Source organism: Sebastes umbrosus, chromosome 20 (genome assembly GCF_015220745.1).
Source record: "Sebastes umbrosus isolate fSebUmb1 chromosome 20, fSebUmb1.pri, whole genome shotgun sequence".
Classification (NCBI taxonomy): domain Eukaryota; kingdom Metazoa; phylum Chordata; class Actinopteri; order Perciformes; family Sebastidae; genus Sebastes; species Sebastes umbrosus.
Genome location: NC_051288.1, coordinates 676,207 through 697,150, shown reverse-complemented (window position 1 = coordinate 697,150; position 20,944 = coordinate 676,207). Strand labels below are relative to the sequence as shown.

The following is a 20,944-nucleotide window of genomic DNA, read 5'->3' as shown; positions in this document are numbered from 1 at the left end:
ACACAAGGGTCACCCCTACAGGCATGAGGTGGCATGGTGATGTGATGTGAGCTGGTTTATCTGAAGGTCCCTGTTCAACCTTCAGTCAACAGGGGAGCAAGGGCTTCATGCACGCACGCACTCACACGCGTTGTCTGGATTCTGGGCATACATGTCTTAAGTAATGTGCAGCAAAGAAGAAAGAATTACTGCATTCTTTGCTCACTGGCCTAAAAGGAGTCAAGTTAAATTGAAATCAAATTGAATTGAATTCACCTCATAATACATCGGGGGTTCAAAAATACAAACCCTTAATACAGTTGTTGACTCCAGTTTCATCCATTGATTCTGGACTGACTTACCAGTTAGAACTGACACTACTGTCTGTTTACAGGCATGCGCACTGTAAAGGTAGAAATTGATAATGTACAATCTGGGTTTAATCCTCATATGATTGTACAGGCTATAGATGGTATCACGCTTTAAATGTGAATGTACATACTGTAACTGTTCCTGTAACACAGTGAAGGTGTATAATCCATCACTGGGATGGATTACTACATTAGAAGTCTTCAGAGAGGAGCCCAAACTGGTTTAGTAAAACAGATTAAAAGTTATTTTCATATGTGGTGCATTTAAAATGAGCTCATATTTAACCTCAGTAAACATTTCACCAACATGTGAAAATACCTAGTTAGCTGCTATTGCACAGCTTAATTATTTTACTTCTAAAGACTCAAAGGTTCGACAGTAAAAGAAGAAAGTACGTAGTAAAAAAAAGCGGAGCCGAGGGAGAAGGATAATATTCCAAGAAAAAACTCGAGATTAAAGTCATAAATTTACAAAAAAGAAAATTGGATATTCTCTGAGATTAAAGTGGCAAATTTATGAGAACAAACTGACAAATTTGCAAGATTATAAAGTTGTAAATTTACTAGAAAAAAAAAAAATTAATGCAAAACTGTGGTAGTGAAAACCAGTGGGGTATTTTTGTTAAGGAACCGTGTCACTTGCAAAGTTGGATCAACCTCATCACAACACGTATGCCACCGTTAAACACGACGCTGACGTGAGCCGCCGAGTGCAAAATATATTACATAGTGGACTGTCCATCCATCCGTCCATCCGTCCATCCATCCGTCCATCCATCCGTCCGTCCGTCCGTCCGTCCGTCCGTCCATCCATCCATCCATCCATCCATCCATCCATCCATCCATCCGTCCATCCATCCATCCGTCCATCCGTCCATCCATCCATCCATCCATTTGTCTGTCCGGTCCATCCATCCATCCATCCATCCTCATCCTCTTATCCGGGGCCGGGTGGCGGCAGCAGGCTAAGCAGGTATTCTAGACGTCCTTCATTCACCATAATCTGGTTCAACACAAGCACTTCCAGTATGTTCTGTGCCTTATCTGTGTCATTGTACCTTCACACTGACACAGTGACAGTTAAAAGGGTCAGTATGTTACTATGGTAACACAGTGTTAACGTCTTCTAGTGTTGTTCATCTCTACTTCCCTGTAACTTCTACAATATCATTAGTTACTAAAACACAAAAAGAAGATGAAAGACAACACATGTGTGTATCTTTAAGGACCTTCTCCTCGTTCAGAGGCCATCTTTAACATAAGAACACTACTTAAGGACGGTGGCTGACATTAGCACGGTTTTGCACTCCACTTTTTTCCGAGTTTTTTATTCTAAATTTAAGACTTTAATCTCGGAAATATTATTTTTTCTTGGAATATTACCCACCTCCCCCCAATTTTTTTATTTTACCTACAGTGGCTCTAATTGTACCAAAAGTTCAAACTTCCTTAACGTGATAATATAATCAAGACACTTATGTATACATAATAGATTTATATGAGGATATATAGAACGACCTGTGGCCTGTAAACTCAAACAGATGCCTTAAAACAGGGGTCAGCAACCTTTACTACCAAAAGAGCCATTTTAGGCAAGAAAAAAAAAAAATCTCTCTGAAGCTGCAAAACATTTGATCATTGTGATGAAGGTAACCCAGTTTATAGTCTAAGTATATAATATATAAGTCTAATGCAGTGAGGGCTCAAGTGCAAATGTACTACGGAGTATTAGGGCCACATTGAGGGAAAGAACATCTGAGATTTACAGAATAAAGTCCGAATATTACAAGAAAAAGAAAAAATCACGTAAAATTAGTACTTTATAATATTCTGACTTTATTCTCGTAATATTCTGACTTTATTCTCGAAATCTCAGATTTATTTTTTTTCCTCAATGTGGCCCTAATACTCCGTCGTGCCGTCGTACTATAGACCTACAACAATGATAAATAAAAATGAAAATGTAATCAAAAAACAGTTATTCATTTCCACTTTTAAAAATCCACAGGGAGCCACTGGAGAAGAGATAAAGAGCCACATGTGGCTGCGGAGCCGCAGGTTGCTGACCCCTGCCTTAAAAGGAGTCCTGTCAAACTCTAAATATATTGCATCACCTCCTGAGCACCCTCAGAGCTCTGAGAGGTCCCGGATATGGATGAGTACACCTGCTGTCTGCAGCAGCAACATGCTCCACTGTAAGTGCTCTGGGACAGAAACGCTCCGTCTCTCTCCGTCTGTGATGGAGATCCTCTGTCCTCTGCTGCGTCTGTTTCCTCCTACTCTAACTAGGCACACGGCATTAATATGCCACACAGCCGGCACACAGTCCATCGGTGATATATTCTGAGCAAAAGATCAATTTCCCCGATGCCCCCACTTCCTCTCGCTTTCTTAATATTCATTCCTCCTTTATTGTGTGTGTATGTGTGTGCCAGCAGGCATTCAGTTTGTGTGTGTGTGTGCATATGAGTGAGCATGAGGACACGTGTATGTGCATGTTACCGGTGGTGTGACGTATACGAGTGCAATCTGATGATGAGCTATGGCTCGTGCATGCTACGGTGGTGCTGTAATAACCCATGAATCATGGCAGGGCCTCGGCCTGACAGCCAGCAGGCCCATAAAACAAACAAACAACAACATCCACTGATACACACGTGCACAAAATGCTACACAGGCTACACACACACATACTGTACATCTTATCTGTTAATGTAGGCAGCAATGGGATGTTAGCTCATGATAAGAATAAAAGTACAGTTAGAAAATTGTGTTTTTTAGAAAAGTGATGAGTAATATGTGATGTGATGTGATGTGTGTGTGTGTGTGTGTGTGTGTGGGCGCCACTGTGTTTAATGCATCACACTTCTATTCCAGGACACAAGGCTTTATCGTGGTGCCTCCAACTAATTGGGCTTCAAATCGATCCTCTGAAAATCATAAAATCTACATGCTGCATTACAGCAGCGAGGTTTCAAGATATTAGAGTGAATAACATTCATTCTCAGTGAGCAGATCCACTAAAATCTGACAATGATGACATCAGCTGGAGTGGCAGAATGAGTGGCAATAAAAGTTGAAGAACTTCAGTAATGGATGCAAAGCCTGTTCAAACGCAGCTCTTACTGGAGATGAGAGAAGCAAAATTAAAGGCAATTCTACATCACGTTTAACAGAAATGGTTTTCCATAAAGATCACACTGTCATCCAGAGTTGAAGGGATTGCAAATGCCATATCTGACAAATTTGCATCGGATAACATTCCGTAGTATTCAAGAAATCTTTGATTTTTTAATGTAGCAATATAAACTGCAACTGCACCCACAATCTGCTGCTTCTGGTATTCACATTCAATCTGGGGCTGAATGGATCCAGCATCGGCCTTATTCAAAGCAGCATATTTGTGTCTCATATTATGGATATGATGTATTTGATTGATACATATCTATCATAGCACTTACACAAATTATAAATGCTAGTGTGACTGTCTATCCAAAGTATCCAAAAATATACTACACAGTATACGGCCTAAAACCGTGAGCATTTGCTTTCATCCATCCACCCATCCAGCATCTGTAACCTCTTATCCTGTTCAAGGTGGCGCTGGGTGCTGGAGCCGATCCCAGCTGATATTAGGTGAAGGAGGGGTATACCCTGGACAGGTCGCTGACACATAGAGACAGACAACCATTCACACTCAAAAAATGAACCTAACCTGCATATCTTTGGACTGTGGGAGGAAACCGGAGAACCCGGAGAAAACCCACGAGACACGGGTAGAACATGTTTACACTGGGAGAACATGCTCACTCCACACAGAAGGACCCCAATCCGGGATTGAACCTGCGACCCTCTAGCTATGAAGCAACAGAGCTAACCACTGCACCACCGTGCTGCCCCCATTTGCTGTCAAAGAATGTTAAATGTTCCTGTGTCATTTATCATGCTCTCCCCACTGAGGATAAATAAATCTTACCTTATGTTAAAGCCACAATACAAATAACAGCTGCAAATGCTGAACAGCATGGCTACGGTCACACTACTGTATGGAAACATCACCACAAATCACTGCTGGCTTTTAAAACATCAGTTTGAAAAGGCGGGGTCTATAGCTGACAGTGATCTCGGCCGGCCTTGGACCAGAGATGGTGCTCCAGTATGACGAAGCCCAGAGCTGATCTGATGTCGCCCTTCCAACTTGCAAATTTTCCTGCATATGTTAAAAAGGCCTGAGCTGCTTGCCTAGTTACTTCCCTGCCTGCATTTTACATTTTAATCTTATTTGTTGTGTTCTGGAGAGCTGCTCTGCCAAGCCCTGCACACACAAGCATGCACGCACCGACGCACACACACACGCACGCACGCACGCACGCACGCACGCACGCACGCACGCACGCACGCACGCACGCACACACACACACACACACACACACACACACACACACACTTGTCCTGCTTTGCATATAGTCAGTCTAGGACACAGTCAATCAATCAGTATTACATTTCCCTCATTGTCCTTCATGCCTATGCAGTCTATTTTACTCAAGCACACACATTAGCGCACGCGCGCGCACACACACACACACACACACACACACACACAACTCACATAGGCCAAGGCTATTATGCAAACTCTGATCAAAAAACATTAGAGGAAGTCTGGTCTCCATTCTCATCAGAGTTGCATACCATGTTGTGTATGTGAATGTGTATATGTGTGTGTGTGTGTGTGTGTGTGTGTGTATGTGTATGTGTATGTGTATGTGTATGTGTGCGTGTGTGTGTGGATGTCTGTTTGTGTTGTGCCACAACACATATTTACCTGACCTGAGGACAGGCCTTTATTTACTGTAAGAAAGGCACTTATTAGATTTTAGGACTCGATTTCAGGTCCCCCATGTTATTTTTATTGTATATTTTATTGTATGATTATTGTATATTAATGGTAGGGTTTCTTGTTTCCTAATTTTATTACCATTTGTCATTTTAAATTGCTGTTATTGCAAAAGTAACATCCATGCGTTGTACCCATTTCTTACCATTCTGGGGGCATAAGCATGTCCCTTCGTTTTATTCTGAAATGTCTGCAGGAAGTATTGAATTTCATTTCAACAGCTTAACACAGAGAATGGCAAAGTTAACGGACTTAATGAATTCAATCTGGTCTCCTAAAAATTACCTTTAAATCACAAGTGGTCATTTGCAACAGCGGAAACATAGTTAATTAATCAGGAATTGAATAATGGAGAGAAAAATGATCTTATAAATGATTCTGAGATTTGGTAACGGTTTAACTCAAACAGTTACTCTTTCTTATATTTTGATCTCCCTCTTTCCTCTCAAAAAAATAGAGGAGGAGCAACCTCCTCTGCCTCTATGGACCAGCCTCCACTGCTAGTTTCTCAAAATTACCTACCGATATAGCTTTAAGTGGTACTGATTTAAGATAGAAAGATTTGACCAGAGGTTATAATGCTCAGCTGTGGAAACTTAAAGTTGGCCTTAGGATTTACCAGCAATTAGTTTGGATGCAAGGACGTTAAGATGCACTACATATGTGCACCCTCTTTACTTTACAATAATTTGAGCCTGAATCCATTTCTATTGTTTAGCACTGCTGAAAGGCCCTGGAGGAGTGCAGGCGTTGTTCAAACAGACCACACTCCTGGCTATTATGTGATAGCTTCATCTTTTATTTAACAACTCATAGTATCCGTGTCTATGAGAGTGTAGCTATGTGTAACTATGAGTGTCTGCTTGTTTCGGTGCATACCTGAGTGTAAATGCACCAGCCAGACTGTACATCTATGCTTACATTATTGCATGTGCACCTTCATACGGGTATTCATGAGTGTGTGAGCATGGCTGTGTATGCATGTGGAGGTCATCTGTCATTCTTCTGAATGGGATTTGTGCACAATAAACCTGTAGCCGAGCCCGGCAATGGAGATGGAGTGCACTGTCAGCTGGCCAGGATTTATGGAGGCCGATTCAGCTGATGGGTGCTGGGAAAGCCGTCTGATAAAGAATGATTAATCGCCCTTACATCCCCCTTTACATCCTGCTTTACTTCCTCCCCAAACTAGATTAAATGCACTCATAATTATTCCAGAAGAAATCCCAATCCCACGCACTTTCACTTACAGGTGGGAATTCTTCATTTTTCATACAGTAGAGGAGAGAGAGAGTGATGAGAGGACAGAGATAGAGAAGGAATGCCTGTAGGAATGCAGGAAGACATGAAGGGTGGAGGCGTGGATATAAACTATACTGTGTATGTGGGTGAATGAATGCCAGTAGACCTGAGCCACAAGAAAGATTCATGTAACGAGGAGAAGGTATGAACACGTAGAGAGGGCAGACACGATACGGCATGGCTGATTTTCCCTATTTTCTGTTGTGTATTTTTCCCACTTTTCCATCCTTCTATCCTTCCATCCATTAATCCATCCATCCATCCATCCATCCATCCATCCATCCATCCATCCATCCATCCATCCCTCCCTCCTCCTGGGAGAAAGAGCGGCATATAGTGTCGTTTAGGCTTGGCAAACTTTAATGGTGCTTTTAGGATCACTCCATGCATTAGCATCCTATAAATTAGCAAGACGGACTGAGTATGTGTGAGTGTGGGTTTTCTAATACTGGTATGAGGAGCAGAACTGGTTCACTGGTTCTAATGTTGTTACAGCGGTGGAGAGAGAAACCTGCTGTGTTACTGGAAGTCTCTGGAAAGTCTAAAATGTGAATTGATGAGAGACAAAAAGATGGAAGTCATCTACATATATGATGAATGAGCAGTGGTTAAGGTTAGGGTTTAGTGTATTTATGTAGCTACACTTCACTGTAAATATTAGTCAACTTTAAGACATGTATTGAGCATGTCTGGAAAATAATAGATTATAATGAAAGTGTTCTTTGCTAAACATGGAATATTGTTAAACCAAAGACATGTTTGGAAAGTCAATCAACGGCAGCAAATCAAAGGCAATAGACAAACATTTTCAGCTCAACAACAAGTTCAGTGGCTTCATTGAAAGGCCTCTTGGAGTAATACATCATTTGGGAAATTAACATGAGCTCCTTTCATGCATCTGTTATTCCTTACTGTTTAGACCGATATTGGGCCCCTACAGAGGAATGACTTAAAACACATTTTGCTTTAACTCAAACAGAAATTGTAGCTTTGCCAGTTTCCCATCACTTTACCAGGGTAAAACATCAGTGCTGACTTATAATAAATGTGGACAAATGCAAAAAGTCTGGATAAGTGAAATGGATAAAAGAATATATTGAAAATATTTATATTTAATTTCTTTGAATTGTATCGCTGTGTAAAATGTTGTCACTGTTCATTTATATCTATTATCTATTCTAATCTATTATGAAACCAGTAAAGACTTGTATCTTCCACACATTTTCTTTCTGTCAAATCATTTTGGACAGTTTAGGTTAACATCACCGTAGATGTGAAGCATTTCTTCTCAGACACTTCTGCCTGTTACAGGCTCAAAGTGGGATCCATTTCTGTGGACCTTTCCAAAGTGATTGGACCTTTAGCTGAGTGACATAATGCCACAATCATGTCACAAACTGGGCCCATATTGGAAGATGTTGTTTGGGACTGGACTGCAGTAGAAGGGAGGGAGGAAGGAAGGAAGGAATAACAGAAGGAAAGAAGGAAGGAAGGATGGGAGAAAGGAAACAATAAGCCCTGCCTAGTAAACGTGCTGCTACTCTGTGGGTTGATGGGTCAGAGAGACACTTACTGTTATTGGGTAAAAAGGCTGGATTATTACTATCTACGTACTGTTTACTATACACATAAGTGCCTTAATATTACTTCCCTCCTTTCACAATATGCCGTGGCAACATTATTTCAGAACCCGTCAATGGACAGCGACACATATTAAATTGAGTGCCCTCCTCATCAGTAAACAGAATATGAAAGTCATCATTATAAGACAATACGTCAACCATTAGTCAAGACAAAGCTAGGTTATTGAGCCAAAAAGGCCTGTGTGAACAGCGGTAACACAAGACGATCAGTCTTTTCAGTTAAAAATCTGCAAACATCGCAGGTGAAGAACCGGTATAAAAACTGGTATAACACCAGCTATAGTCTCACCTTCAGAAGTGCTTTCTCCTGGTAAGTGTAAGTGAGTAAGTTGGCCACAATCATATTATTCATGTCATTTTTGTGTAAGTTGTTTTCCTGTCAAAATGTTGGTTCTTTTTCAGTTTATGTTTGCAAATATGGAGTATTAGATATGTGAGAGAGTAGAATGAAATGTCCCCTGAGTCTTGCTTGTGTGATGTGTAGTACTCCTGTCCATGCTACTGTCCGTGGTGCTGACCTCTGTTCGTGGTGCTGATCGTGCTGCTGATCGTGCTGCTGATCGTGCTGCTGTCCGTGGTGCTGATCGTGCTGCTGATCGTGCTGCTGTCCGTGGTGCTGATCGTGCTGCTGTCAGTGGTGCTGAAAGTGCTGCTGTCCGTGGTGCTGATCATGGTGCTGATCATGCTGCTGTCCGTGGCTCTGATCATGTTGCTGAACATGCTGCTGTCCGTGTTGCTGATCATGTTGCTGTCCGTGGTGCTGATCATGCTGCTGTCCGTGGTGCTGATCATGTTGCTGATCATGGTGCTGTCCGTGGTGCTGATCATGGTGCTGTCCGTGGTGCTGATCGTGGTGCTGATCGTGGTTCTGATCATACTGCTGTCCCCATGTCGCTGTTTCACTGACTTTGTTTTGCACTAATAACTGAATGAGGGCTCAGACTGTTTGTGTATGAAATGTAAGATTTAATAATGACTACATGACTTTAGCATACTCTGCCATTCTTATAGATAACAGGCTGCACTATCACGTCACAGTTAATTTACATCCACTGAACCAAAGAAAAAATATACAGTAAATAAGGATATTATTTAATGGTTGTCGTTTGACATATAAACCTACACAATATTAAACTATTCAACATGAATCCAATATCACATTAAAAAGTCAAGATTGTCAGGGGCCCACCCATAAAAACTGGGCAGGGACTGAGTGCGCTGATAGCTATGCACCGAAAAACCTCTGTGACATCCCTGGCCCAATATTCAAGGTTCATGGCGGCGGTGGTGCAAATATGTAATATTGTAATTTATTATATATATATATTTAAACATTTTTTAAGCTCATGTCTCGTTAGGCCCCTGGTACTCGGGGCCTGGGACTTAAGCCCCGGTAAGCCCGTGCATTAAGGCACCATTAAAGTGAGTAAAGTGAGTCTGGGTCTAGGAGGATAGAGAATGAATGTAATAAAAAGGTAGACTAGTGTTAGACCAGCTAGTGTAACACTGACAGTACTGTTATTTAGGGATGTGTGTGTGTGTGTGTGTGTATGTGTGTGTGTGTGTGTGTGTGTGCGTGTGTTTGTGTGTGTGTGTGTGTATGCTGTTGGACAGATGGATCAGTTTTTGTTTTGTATGCACCTAAAATATATAAATGCATAAATATACATGTCTGTAAATCAACATAAAGCTACACCACAAAAACACACACACACACACACACACACACGCACACACACACACACACACACACACACACACATACTGTATACACACACCCCCACACACGGGATATATCCACAGGCAGCAGAGCATGGGAAACTGTGATAGAGGGTTTTGAGGTCATCTGAGGTTTGTGTTTGGTTGGCTGGATGGAGGGATAGATGGCGGGAAGGAGGCAGAAAAACAGGAAAAGAGGGAAGGAGAAATAAAAGAGATGGATGGCCTCTCTCTGTCAGGCTGGTTATTTAGAGGAGTGCTGTAAAGCTGTCTGGGAATGAACAGATTTCAGACTAATGAGCAAAAAGTAGAGCAGTTAAGGGGAGCGGACGGTCTCAGCACTTCTACCAAATGAAACTGAGCTGCCACTTCAAACTGCACACACGGAACACGTAAATCTGTAATCTGTGTCAGGATGAATCCAACTCATGAGGTGGAAGCTCACACGTCTTTCACACAACACACAGAAGGAAGACAAAGGGATAGAGATGAAGATGAAACAAGAAGGGAGGATATAAAGCGTGAGCAGTAGAAAGAAGGATTCTAAGTACAGGACTGTGTGATTCTTTACCTGCATAAAAGTCAGGGCCATATACCGCTCCAACCACTGGATTCAGCTTCCAGCCTGCACAGGAGACACACACACACACACACACACACACACACACACATACACACACACACAGGATGAATGTTAGCATATCTTCTCTACAGAATCACTTTACTCATATCTTAGGGTTCTTTCACAATCAGGGACCTGGGCCCGGATCCGAGTACACTTGTCCCCAAAGTCCAGTTCGATTGATTAGTGTGAATGCTCCGTACCGTACGCACGGTTCGTCGATCCGTACCCGAGTCCACTTGAAAAGGTGGTCTAAAGTACGGATCATGTGGACTCGGGTACGGTTCGCATCAGGTGTGAAAGCCAACCATACCGATACACAGAAGTGGACCGCTATTTAACGCGAGTAACGTTAGCAGTTAGCAAGTAGTTTACAACGTGTAGAGTCGGCATATTTTCACATCAAACTCGGTGAAATCAGAGTTTATTTTGGCCAAACCAGAGTTGGTGATTGTTGGAAAGACTAACGACGATAGTGTTGGTGAGTTTGATTTAGTTTCTGTCCAGCTTGAATGAAGTGTTTTACGATGCTCCGCCGCTAGAACAGCTGATCTCAACATAAACACATACACATTGATGATGAAGTGTGCTCGAGTACGGAACAACTTTACTAATGTGAAAGCTGACCAGAGAGGGGGGGCAATCTTAATCGGGCATGGTACGGATCAATCGTACCTAATGTGAAAACGCCCTTAAAATAGCAGCTATCAGAGTATTAGCCTTGACTGCTGAATGTGACCATCCAACAGGACATTATATTGTGTGTCTTCAACATGTTGCATCACAATGCTAAATTTGAATATGTCTCCTTGTAGGATTTTGCAGCGCTGGCTGTTATATTGTGTGTTTCCATGAAATATTTAACAGTTAAGAGTAGTGTTGATTGTTGGGTTCAGCAGTGTGTAGTCTGCTGGGTATACATTATCCTGTTGAGCCCTATAGCCACATCAGAGCCCTCAGAAAAAACACCTAAAATAACGAGCCAAAGTGAATCAGGAGTAGCTCCTCAGCCATGAGGCTTCTATGGATATATCTGGTCTCTTTTGAAAGGTAAGATGCTAAGGAATATGAAAAAGTTGTAAGTAAACTAACCTCTGTTACCATTGAGATTACATTGGAGATGCAATAGGAGACTACTATAAAGTCTAACATTCAAAGACAATATCACCATTAAAACCAAGATGTAAACTGAATGTCTTCTCCTCCACTCTGACTATTGCTATATAATATTATGATATATATAATGTATAAATCTGATGGAAATACACTAGAAATAGAGTTAGGATACAATCTATAGAGATATACTCCGGTGCTCTCCATGTTTTGTCCATGTTGACTGGTTACTGGGAGTTTTACTTCAAAAATTATGATTAATTATACATTCATAAATATATAAATATTACATGTTTATTTATTATTATATTATTGCTATATAACCATGTTATAAATAACCTAAATATTAACATTGAAACAGTAATAAACACAATGAATACTGATCAATATTCACATATGACCGAAGAGCTCCAGCTATAGAGCAGATAAATATATATAGGCCCAGAAACAGCTATTGATGTGTTCCTCAGAACCAGAACTACCGAACCAGAACTATTGAACCAGAACTATTGAACCAGAACTATCGATCTATTCCTCAGAATTAGAACTATCGAACCAGAACTATTGATCCAGAACTATTGAACCAGAATTATCGAACCAGAACTATCGATCTATTCCTCAGAACCAGAACTATCGAACCAGAACTATCAATCTATTCCTCAGAACCAGAACTATCGAACCAGAACTATCATTCTATTCCTCAGAACCAGAACTATCGAACCAGAACTATCGATCTATTCCTCAGAACTAGAACTATCGAACCAGAACTATCGATCCAGAACTATTGAACCAGAATTATCGAACCAGAACTATCGATCTATTCCTCAGAACCAGAACTATCGAACCAGAACTATCGATCTATTCCTCAGAACCAGAACTATCGAACCAGAACTATCATTCTATTCCTCAGAACCAGAACTATCGAACTAGAACTATCGAACCAGAACTATCGAACCAGAGCTATCGAACCAGAGCTATCAAACCAGAACTATCGATCTATTCCTCAGAACCAGAGCTATCGATCATTCCTCAGAACCAGAGCTATTGATCTATTCCTCAGAACCAGAGCTATCGATCATTCCTCAGAACCAGAGCTATTGATGTATTCCTCAGAACCAGAACTATCGATCTATTCCTCAGAACCAGAACTATCGATCTATTCTTCAGAACCAGAGCTATTGTTCTATTCCTCAGAACCAGAACTATCGATCTATTCCTCAGAACCAGAATTATCGATCTATTCCTCAGAACCAGAACTATCGATCTATTCCTCAGAACCAGAGCTATCGATCTATTCCTCAGAACCAGAGGAACAGAACGATGGCTTCTCTCCCAGCCGATCATTCTCACTCTGCTGTTCTATATATAGATGTATAAATATATAAAATCAGCCGTTGAAAATAACACATGCCCTGGTGAAATACTTTGATAAGAACATAGATATATGAGGGCTGCACGGTGGTGCAGTGGTTAGCTCTGCTGCCTCACAGCAAGATGGTCACAGCTTTGAATCCCGCTTGGGGTCCTTCTGTGTGGAGTTAGCATGTTCTCCCTGTGTTGGCGTGGGTTTTCTCTGGGTTCTCAGGTTTCCTCCCACAGTCCAAAGACATGCAGGTACATTGGTGACTGTAAATGTCCTGTAGATGTGAATGTGAGTGTGAATGGTTGTCTGTCTCTATGTGTCAGCCCTGTGATAGTCTGGAGACCTGTCCAGGGTGTACCCCACCTTCACCCAATGTCAGCTGGGATTGGCTCCAGCACTGTACAGTTAATAACACGCCTGGCAGTACCGTATAGGTAAACTGTTTGGGATGCAGTAAACTCACTTACACATCCGGGGACCCACCCTATTTTGTTAACAACATATCTGTGAGAGCTAGACTAGTTAAAGGGATTCACATTATGATGTGTTCAGGCTCTATTCAGTAAAGATGAGTATTGGGCTGTGGTAAATTAGACCGTTATCATGATGTGTTCAAATGTAATCTTGTAAAATGTAGTTCTGGGTGAGAAACTTGAATAAATCCAGTTGTTAGAGGGAGATGTTTTCACAGCAATATAAAATAAATAACAGAGAGAATCATGAGCTGTTTAACTTTCTAACAGAAACCAGGATGACAACGTTCCTAAAAGAGTATATGATGAAGTACATGGGATTCCTTGTTTTACTGTTGTTTTTACCCTGGTATCACTGGTACTGGTATCCACTACTAAAGTTCTGGTATCATAGTATAGGCCTAAACGCTGAAATGTAAAATTTTGGTTGCACCGATGTAAAAAGTAAAAATGTGTGTGTGTCTGTGTGTGTGTGTGTTTGTGTTTGTGTTTGTGCTTGTGCTTGGGGCCTGATGACAGTGACAAATGGAAAACCCTTCAGGGCTCATTCTCTCTTTCTCTTCACCCTCAAATAGGATGGAGGTGTGCGTCTTTCTGTGTGTGTGTGTGTGTGTGTGTGTGTGTGTATGTGTGTGTGCGTGTGCCTGTGCATGTGCATGTGAAAGAGAGGTGCTGACATGTCTGGCCATTTAATCCCTTCCCTCGTTCATCCATCCCCTCCCCCTCCTTGCTTCTTTTTCTTGTCCGTCGTTCCATCCCTCTCTCCCTCCCTCTCTCTCTCCCTCTTTCCCATCCTCTCTCTCTCCCTCTCTCCCTCCCTCTCTCCCTCCTCCACTTTTTCGTTCCGTCCACATGACTGACGGTCTGTGAGAGAGATGGAGGAGAGAAACACACCCTAAGGCCCTTCTCCTCCTCTTTACAAATGACTCCTGCTCTTTTATTGGCTCTATTCATTTAGACACCCCTCTCCTTCTTTAACCCCCCTCCCCCCCCCCCTCCATCTCCAATCATCCTCTTTCTCTGCTTCCCTTTTCCTTTCATCTCTGCCGAGTAAGAACAGATTTCACTTTGCTATTTGCATGATATTTCAAATCAAATCAGCTGCCTCTTTGACAAATATTGATTCCATTAATCAAATGTGAACAACTCTTTTTGTATAAAGCAGAATCTGCTGCCCGGTTTCCATTTGCAGCTTTTAGTTTCCTTTCCATTTACAGTCCAAGCTGAATGGTTAGAAGTGGATCATAATGATTTACTACTTCTGTACAACCATAAGATCTGTTGCTCTTGTCTGGTACTGGCAGAGAGTGGAGAAAACAGAAGAATCTAATGCTACGATCACAGGGCTTAATGCTCAGTTAGCATTTTTTGCCCAGATCCGATCTTCCTGTCCGGACTGTTCACAATGTTTGAAGTGACTCATATATGACAATAGTGTGAGCGGATCTCAGCCCTGAAGCGCCTCACAAGCAGCCAATAACATCACACACACACACATGGAGGACTGCCGTCCGACGGCCCGTTGATCAGAGATACACAAGTTAAATAAACTAAAGTAAGACGCGTGACGTTAACACCGCCAATCAGCATGACCACACAATTTCTGATGTGATTTCATTAAATCAGAGTTCTGCTTTGTGAAACATGACATTTATCAGAAGAACTGAGTGAATTGTGAAAAGTCGATTTGATGAGTTAATTTTTATTTTAAATGGCTGACGAGGCAAAACTTCCTACTGTCGGAGCAAAACCTCCGTTGACATATTGTTACATTTAACGGAGACAAGCTTACCAGTAAACATCTACTCCTTCTAAAAGATAGTTTATGATTTCTTACGACTCCTTAAGAGACACTAACTCATACGGCGAACATGATTTAACATAATTTGGTATCCATCTAAATTTGGCATCCATCTAAAGTGAATAAACTTAATACTTTTCTGCCACAACGATGCAGTTTATACATTTTTGTAACTGCTAATTTATTAAATCTACTACTACGTCTACTGAGTGAAACATGCTAATTTATTAAATCTACTACTACGTCTACTGAGTGAAACATGCTAATTTATTAAATCTACTACTACTACGTCTACTGAGTGAAACATGCTAATTTATTAAATCTACTACTACGTCTACTGAGTGAAACATGCCAATTTATTAAATCTACTACTCCGTCTACTGAGTGAAACATGCCAATTTATTAAATCTACTACTACTACGTCTACTGAGTGAAACATGCTAATTTATTAAATCTACTACTCCGTCTACTGAGTGAAACATGCCAATTTATTAAATCTACTACTACGTCTACTGAGTGAAACATGCTAATTTATTAAATCTACTACTATGTCTACTGAGTGAAACATGCTAATTTATTAAATCTACAACTACGTCTACTGAGTGAAACATGCTAATTTATTAAATCTACTACTACGTCTACTGAGTGAAACATGCTAATTTATTAAATCTACTACTCCGTCTACTGAGTCAAACATGTTAATTTATTAAATCTACTACTATGTCTACTAAGTGAAACATGCTAATTTATTAAATCTACTACTCCGTCTACTGAGTCAAACATGTTAATTTATTAAATCTACTACTATGTCTACTAAGTGAAACATGCTAATTTATTAAATCTACTACTCCGTCTACTGAGTGAAACATGCTAATTTATTAAATCTACTACTCTGTCTACTGAGTGAAACATGACGCCGAATTTAGCAGAAGAACTCGGTAATATAGAAAAAGTCAAACAAACATAATCAGTTTTTGATTGATGGAGCGAGAGGTTCTTCTTCTGTAGTTTCAACGGACCGCTCCCACACACTGTAAGGTGAGTGATCTGTGCCTACGCAGTGAAGTATAACGTGGAAAAACACACATGAATTCCGATATGAGTGTTCTCACAGCGGTCGCATGGCCAGTGATCAGATATGTATCAGAGGGGACCACATCTGTAAGAGGCCCAGATGTGATTTCTGTCTCCACACTACTCTGAAACTATCAGATCTGTGGCACATAATCGTCACAAAATTGGATTTGGGCCTCATTTGCTTGTAATGTCAACGTAGCCTCAGAGTAGGAGAACACATGAGAGTGGGAGAAATGAAAGGAAAGCATATATTAGAAGTACAAACGATCTGGGAAAAGATGGAAGTCTTACCGTTTGTATAAGGGTTTGCCAGCTTTTTGTTGGTCATTACTCTGGCTGTGGCATTGTTGACCTGTCAGCAGACAGACAGAGGTTAGTGTGTGAGTAGATACACAAAAATACATACATAAACAAACAAGAAAACATATTGTATATAATATAACATATGCATATTGTAGATAATCCACATCACAACCACTCTCCATGCCATGCTGGTATTTTATCATTTCAGTAAGTGAGGCTCCATGCGATGAGTCAAAGGTCTGATGTTGAAACACATTCAACATCATCAGAGAAAATAAGTGAGAGAAAATTCAAACAACATACAACATTTAAAAACAAGAATGAATGCACACAGACCCTGAAAAGTTACACAACATTTCAATGATTTCAATTAAAGGGATAGTTTGGATATTTTGCAGTGGGGTTGTATGAGGTACTTATCCATAGTGTACAACGTTTGGCACACCCCCAGTTTGCCCAGTTGCCGCACGGGAGCAATGTACAAGCAATTTACCGCTGTGGACGGGGACGTCAGCAAAACCTATTTTAGCCAAGTCTACGTTATATTTAGAATATTTTCGCTGAGCTGAGACAGCTTTACAGTCTATGTCTCTGACGGCGAAGTGAAACCATTATCTATACTCTCGCCAATGCACCAGACTCCATTGAAAAAAACAGTAATTTTACCTCACAGAACACGGGAGTTGCAGGTCTGCCCCTGCCTCAAGTCTGGTGGCTTGAGGCAGGGGCAAGCCACCTTTTCATGCTTCATGACGAAGCATGAAAAGGTGTATAAATGCCACCATAATGTGCAAGGAGTGTCTTTTGTACACCATGTATCCTGTACTGACTGCAATGTAAAAACATCCACGTATTTTGCTACGGTAAGAGTTAGTAACATAGTATCAAAAGTAAAGTGAGAAAGACCACTGATGGTGGGAGGGTGGGTAGGTGGGTGGGTCCAACAAACACCACACTTTTAACCAGGAGACCAGTGTAGGAGGCCGTTGTTGACTGGTGTTTTGTTTTGTAAGTGACGTAAGTGATATTTGTCACATGTTTTTTGTTGATGTTTGTGACTTGTTTTCCGTAGTTGTTTCCGCACGTGTTTTACTTAGTTTACTTATTTATTTTAAGCCCAACCATGACAATTTTCCTCACCCTAACTGAGGGGTTTTCTTGCCTGAACCTAAGTTAGTGGTTTTCTTGCCTGGACATAACTGCGGATGTTTGCGTGGCATACAAATGACGCGCAAAAAGCGGCGTACAAATGACACCTGAAAATGCTAAAGTGCATACTCATGACACGTAGAATGTCCGTGTTATGTCGTGGTATTTATACGCCTTCCTGTGAGACCGGGTTGAGCGAGAGCATAGATGGATACAATGGCTTCCATTCCCCGTCGGAAATGGCTGTCTCATAGCTGTCTAATGGCAAGGTAAACCGGCGAACATATTCTAAAAATAGCTATCTATACAGGTGTATAAAATCCGTTTTGCTGCTGTCCCCATCCACATCACTGTATTGCTTTGCTCCCGTGCTGGTACTCCTGTCTGTTTCTCCAAACCGGGGGTGTGCCAAGTGTTATACACTGACTTTGGATAAGTACCTCATATGACCCCACTTCAAAACACCCAAACTATCCCTTTAAGATCTTAAAAAGTAATGCTTGGACTCCAGTTTTGGAGATGTTCTTGTTTCACACTGTTATTTCTATCCAGAACAATGGCAGTAGTACAACCTACATCCATCCTGTCTGCTCTGATTGATACACATTGGACTTTGCTGCAAACTGCTGGAATTCCCTCATTGTTCAGCATTGTACTGTACTGCACAGGACTTTCCCAGTGAGCCATATCTGAGCAATTTGCAGGTGAAAAGATGTCTGGGCTTGAGGTGAAAATGGGGCTACATTTGACTGAAAAGTGTCTTTGTCTTAAAGGTTGATGTGCAAAGCCGCAAAGTACAGTGAGGACTTCTACATTTTGCATTGCAATATGTTTTCATGTACAGCATGTACAGTTTGAGGGTTCTGCACAGTATCTTAGCTGTTCCTAGGATTGCCCTCTTCTGGACTGAGGCTTCAGTTGTCGGTCCTGGAATCTGCTGGGGTAACTCTCCCAGTTTGGGGGTCACAGCCCAGAGTGCTCCTACTACCACGAGGACCACGTCGGCTTTGACCTTCCACATCTGGTCCAGCTGTTCTTTCAACCCTTGATACTTCTCAACCTTTTCATGTTCCTTCTTCCTGATGTTGCTGTCAGCTGGTATCGCCACATCTATCACCGCTGCCCTCTTCTGCTGCTTGTCAACCACCACTATGTCCAATTAGTTAGCCAGCAGCTGCTTGTCAGTGTGGAATCTAAAGTCCCACAGGATCTTAGCCCTGTTGTTCTCAACCACCTTTGGTAGTATGTCCCATTGGGATTTGGGTACTTCTAGTTCATACTGGGTACAGATATTCCTGTACACTATCCCAGCCACTTGGTTGTGCCTCTCCATGTACGCTGATCCAGCTAGCATCTTACACCCTGCTACCATGTGCTTGACCGTCTCAGGGGCATCTTTGCACAGCCTGTACCTTGGGTCTGATCTACTACGGTAGATCCTGGTCTGATCTACTATGGTAGACCCTGGTCTGATCTACTATGGTAGTTTCTTAGCCTCTATGGCCCTTGTGCTTTGGGCCTGTTCTTGTGCTGCCATGATTAGAGCTTCTGTGCTGTCTGCCAGTCCATCGTTTTCCAGCCATTGGTAGGTCTTCTTGATATCAGCCAATTCCTCTATCTGACGGTGGTACATGCCATGCAGGGGCTTGTCCTTCCATGTTGTCTGCTCCTCTTCCTCTTTACTATCATCGGGTTTCTGCTGTCTGAGGTATTCACTTAGCAGCTCATCATTTGGGGCCATCTTCTTGATGTACTCCTGGATTTTCGACGTTTCATGGACAGTGGCTTGCTAGTCCTCGGCCTCCCTCTTTCTGCTTAGTGTATAGCCTTAGGGTGCTGGACTTGGGTTGAAACCCTCCATTCATGGTAAGGAGCTTTCTTGTCTTGATATCTGTGGCTTCTATCTCCTCCTTTGGCCAGCTTATGATCCCAGCTGGGTATCTGATGACTGGCAGTGCGTACATGTTGATGGCTCGGACCTTGTTTTTACCATTCAGCTGACTTCTCAGGACTTGCCTTACTCTCTGGAGGTATTTGGCTGTGGTTGAACTTCTTTGCGGCCTCCTCATGGTTTCCATTAGCCTGTGGAATCCCAAGGTACTTGTAGTTGTCCTGGATACCTCCTATGTTGCCCTCTGGTAGTTCAACCCGTTCAGTTCTGTTCAGCTTGCCTCTCTTTGATACCATCCGACCACATTTGTCCTATCCAAATTACGTCCCTATGTCGTTGCTGTAGATCCTGGTGGTGTGGATCAGTGAGTCGATTTCTCACTCATTCCTGGCGTACAGCTTGATGTCATCCATATAGAGCAGGTGGCTGATTGTTACCCCTCTTCGGAATCGGTATCCATTGCCACTTTTGTGATGATCTGACTGAGGGGGTTGAGGCCTATGCAGAACAGCAGTGGGGACAGAGTATCTCCTTGGTATATGCCACACTTGATGTTAACTTGGGCAATCAGCTTTGAATTGGCCTCTAGGGTCATCTTCCACAGTCCGGTGGCCGGTTCCACAGTGGGCTGGTGGCCAGGTGTGTCTAACGGTCCCTCCTCCCTGGTGCTGGGAGACTACCTCACAGGTCTGTCTCCAGAGCTGGCGCTCACTCTGTCTCTTCCCCGCCGCTGGGATAATTCATCAAATTCAGTGCCCCCTATCGCTATTTTCCAAGCTACTGTAGCTAGCGTCTGTAGTGTCTGTCGACACTGCGTCGAGGCTTTCGTCATACAGAAGTAGACATGGTTTCATATCTTAGCTCCTTGCCCACTCTTTGAGCATTTTTCAAATTTATGCAGTGGGCATCCTTAGGCTCAGACCTGGGGGTGAAGTTACACTTTAGCATGTAACCAAAACCAGGATCTCTCTTTAACCTTAATCAAAATGCTTTTGTTGCCTAATCCTAACAGAACCCTGGTTTCCACCATCCACCCCGTCCTCACTGGAACAAACTTTACCAGGGAACATCATGCAGGCAATGTTTATGTTTCTTCAAAAATGTTAAAAGGAAAACATAGTAGTATAGTAAAGACAATTACTAAGAGACAGTGTTGCTGCATGTGAGTTTACTGAATGTGAATAGTTGTCAAAAAATCGTGCATAACACATTAGTATCTGCAACAGCCTTAAGATTCCTCTATT

General features: G+C 41.9%; 1 protein-coding gene across 2 annotated transcripts in view; it reads right to left on the bottom strand.

Annotated features, from left to right (window-relative positions):
- rbfox3a (RNA binding fox-1 homolog 3a) overlaps nt 1-20,944 on the bottom strand; it is a 185,292-nt gene that overhangs the window by 40,306 nt on the left and 124,042 nt on the right. For both annotated transcript variants that reach the window (XM_037755033.1, XM_037755032.1), the window contains exons 6-7: nt 16,649-16,709; nt 10,480-10,533 (exon numbers count right to left, since the gene is read on the bottom strand). In XM_037755033.1, the coding sequence (XP_037610961.1) occupies nt 10,480-10,533; nt 16,649-16,709 (115 nt within the window). The remainder of the gene's footprint in view (nt 1-10,479; nt 10,534-16,648; nt 16,710-20,944) is intronic.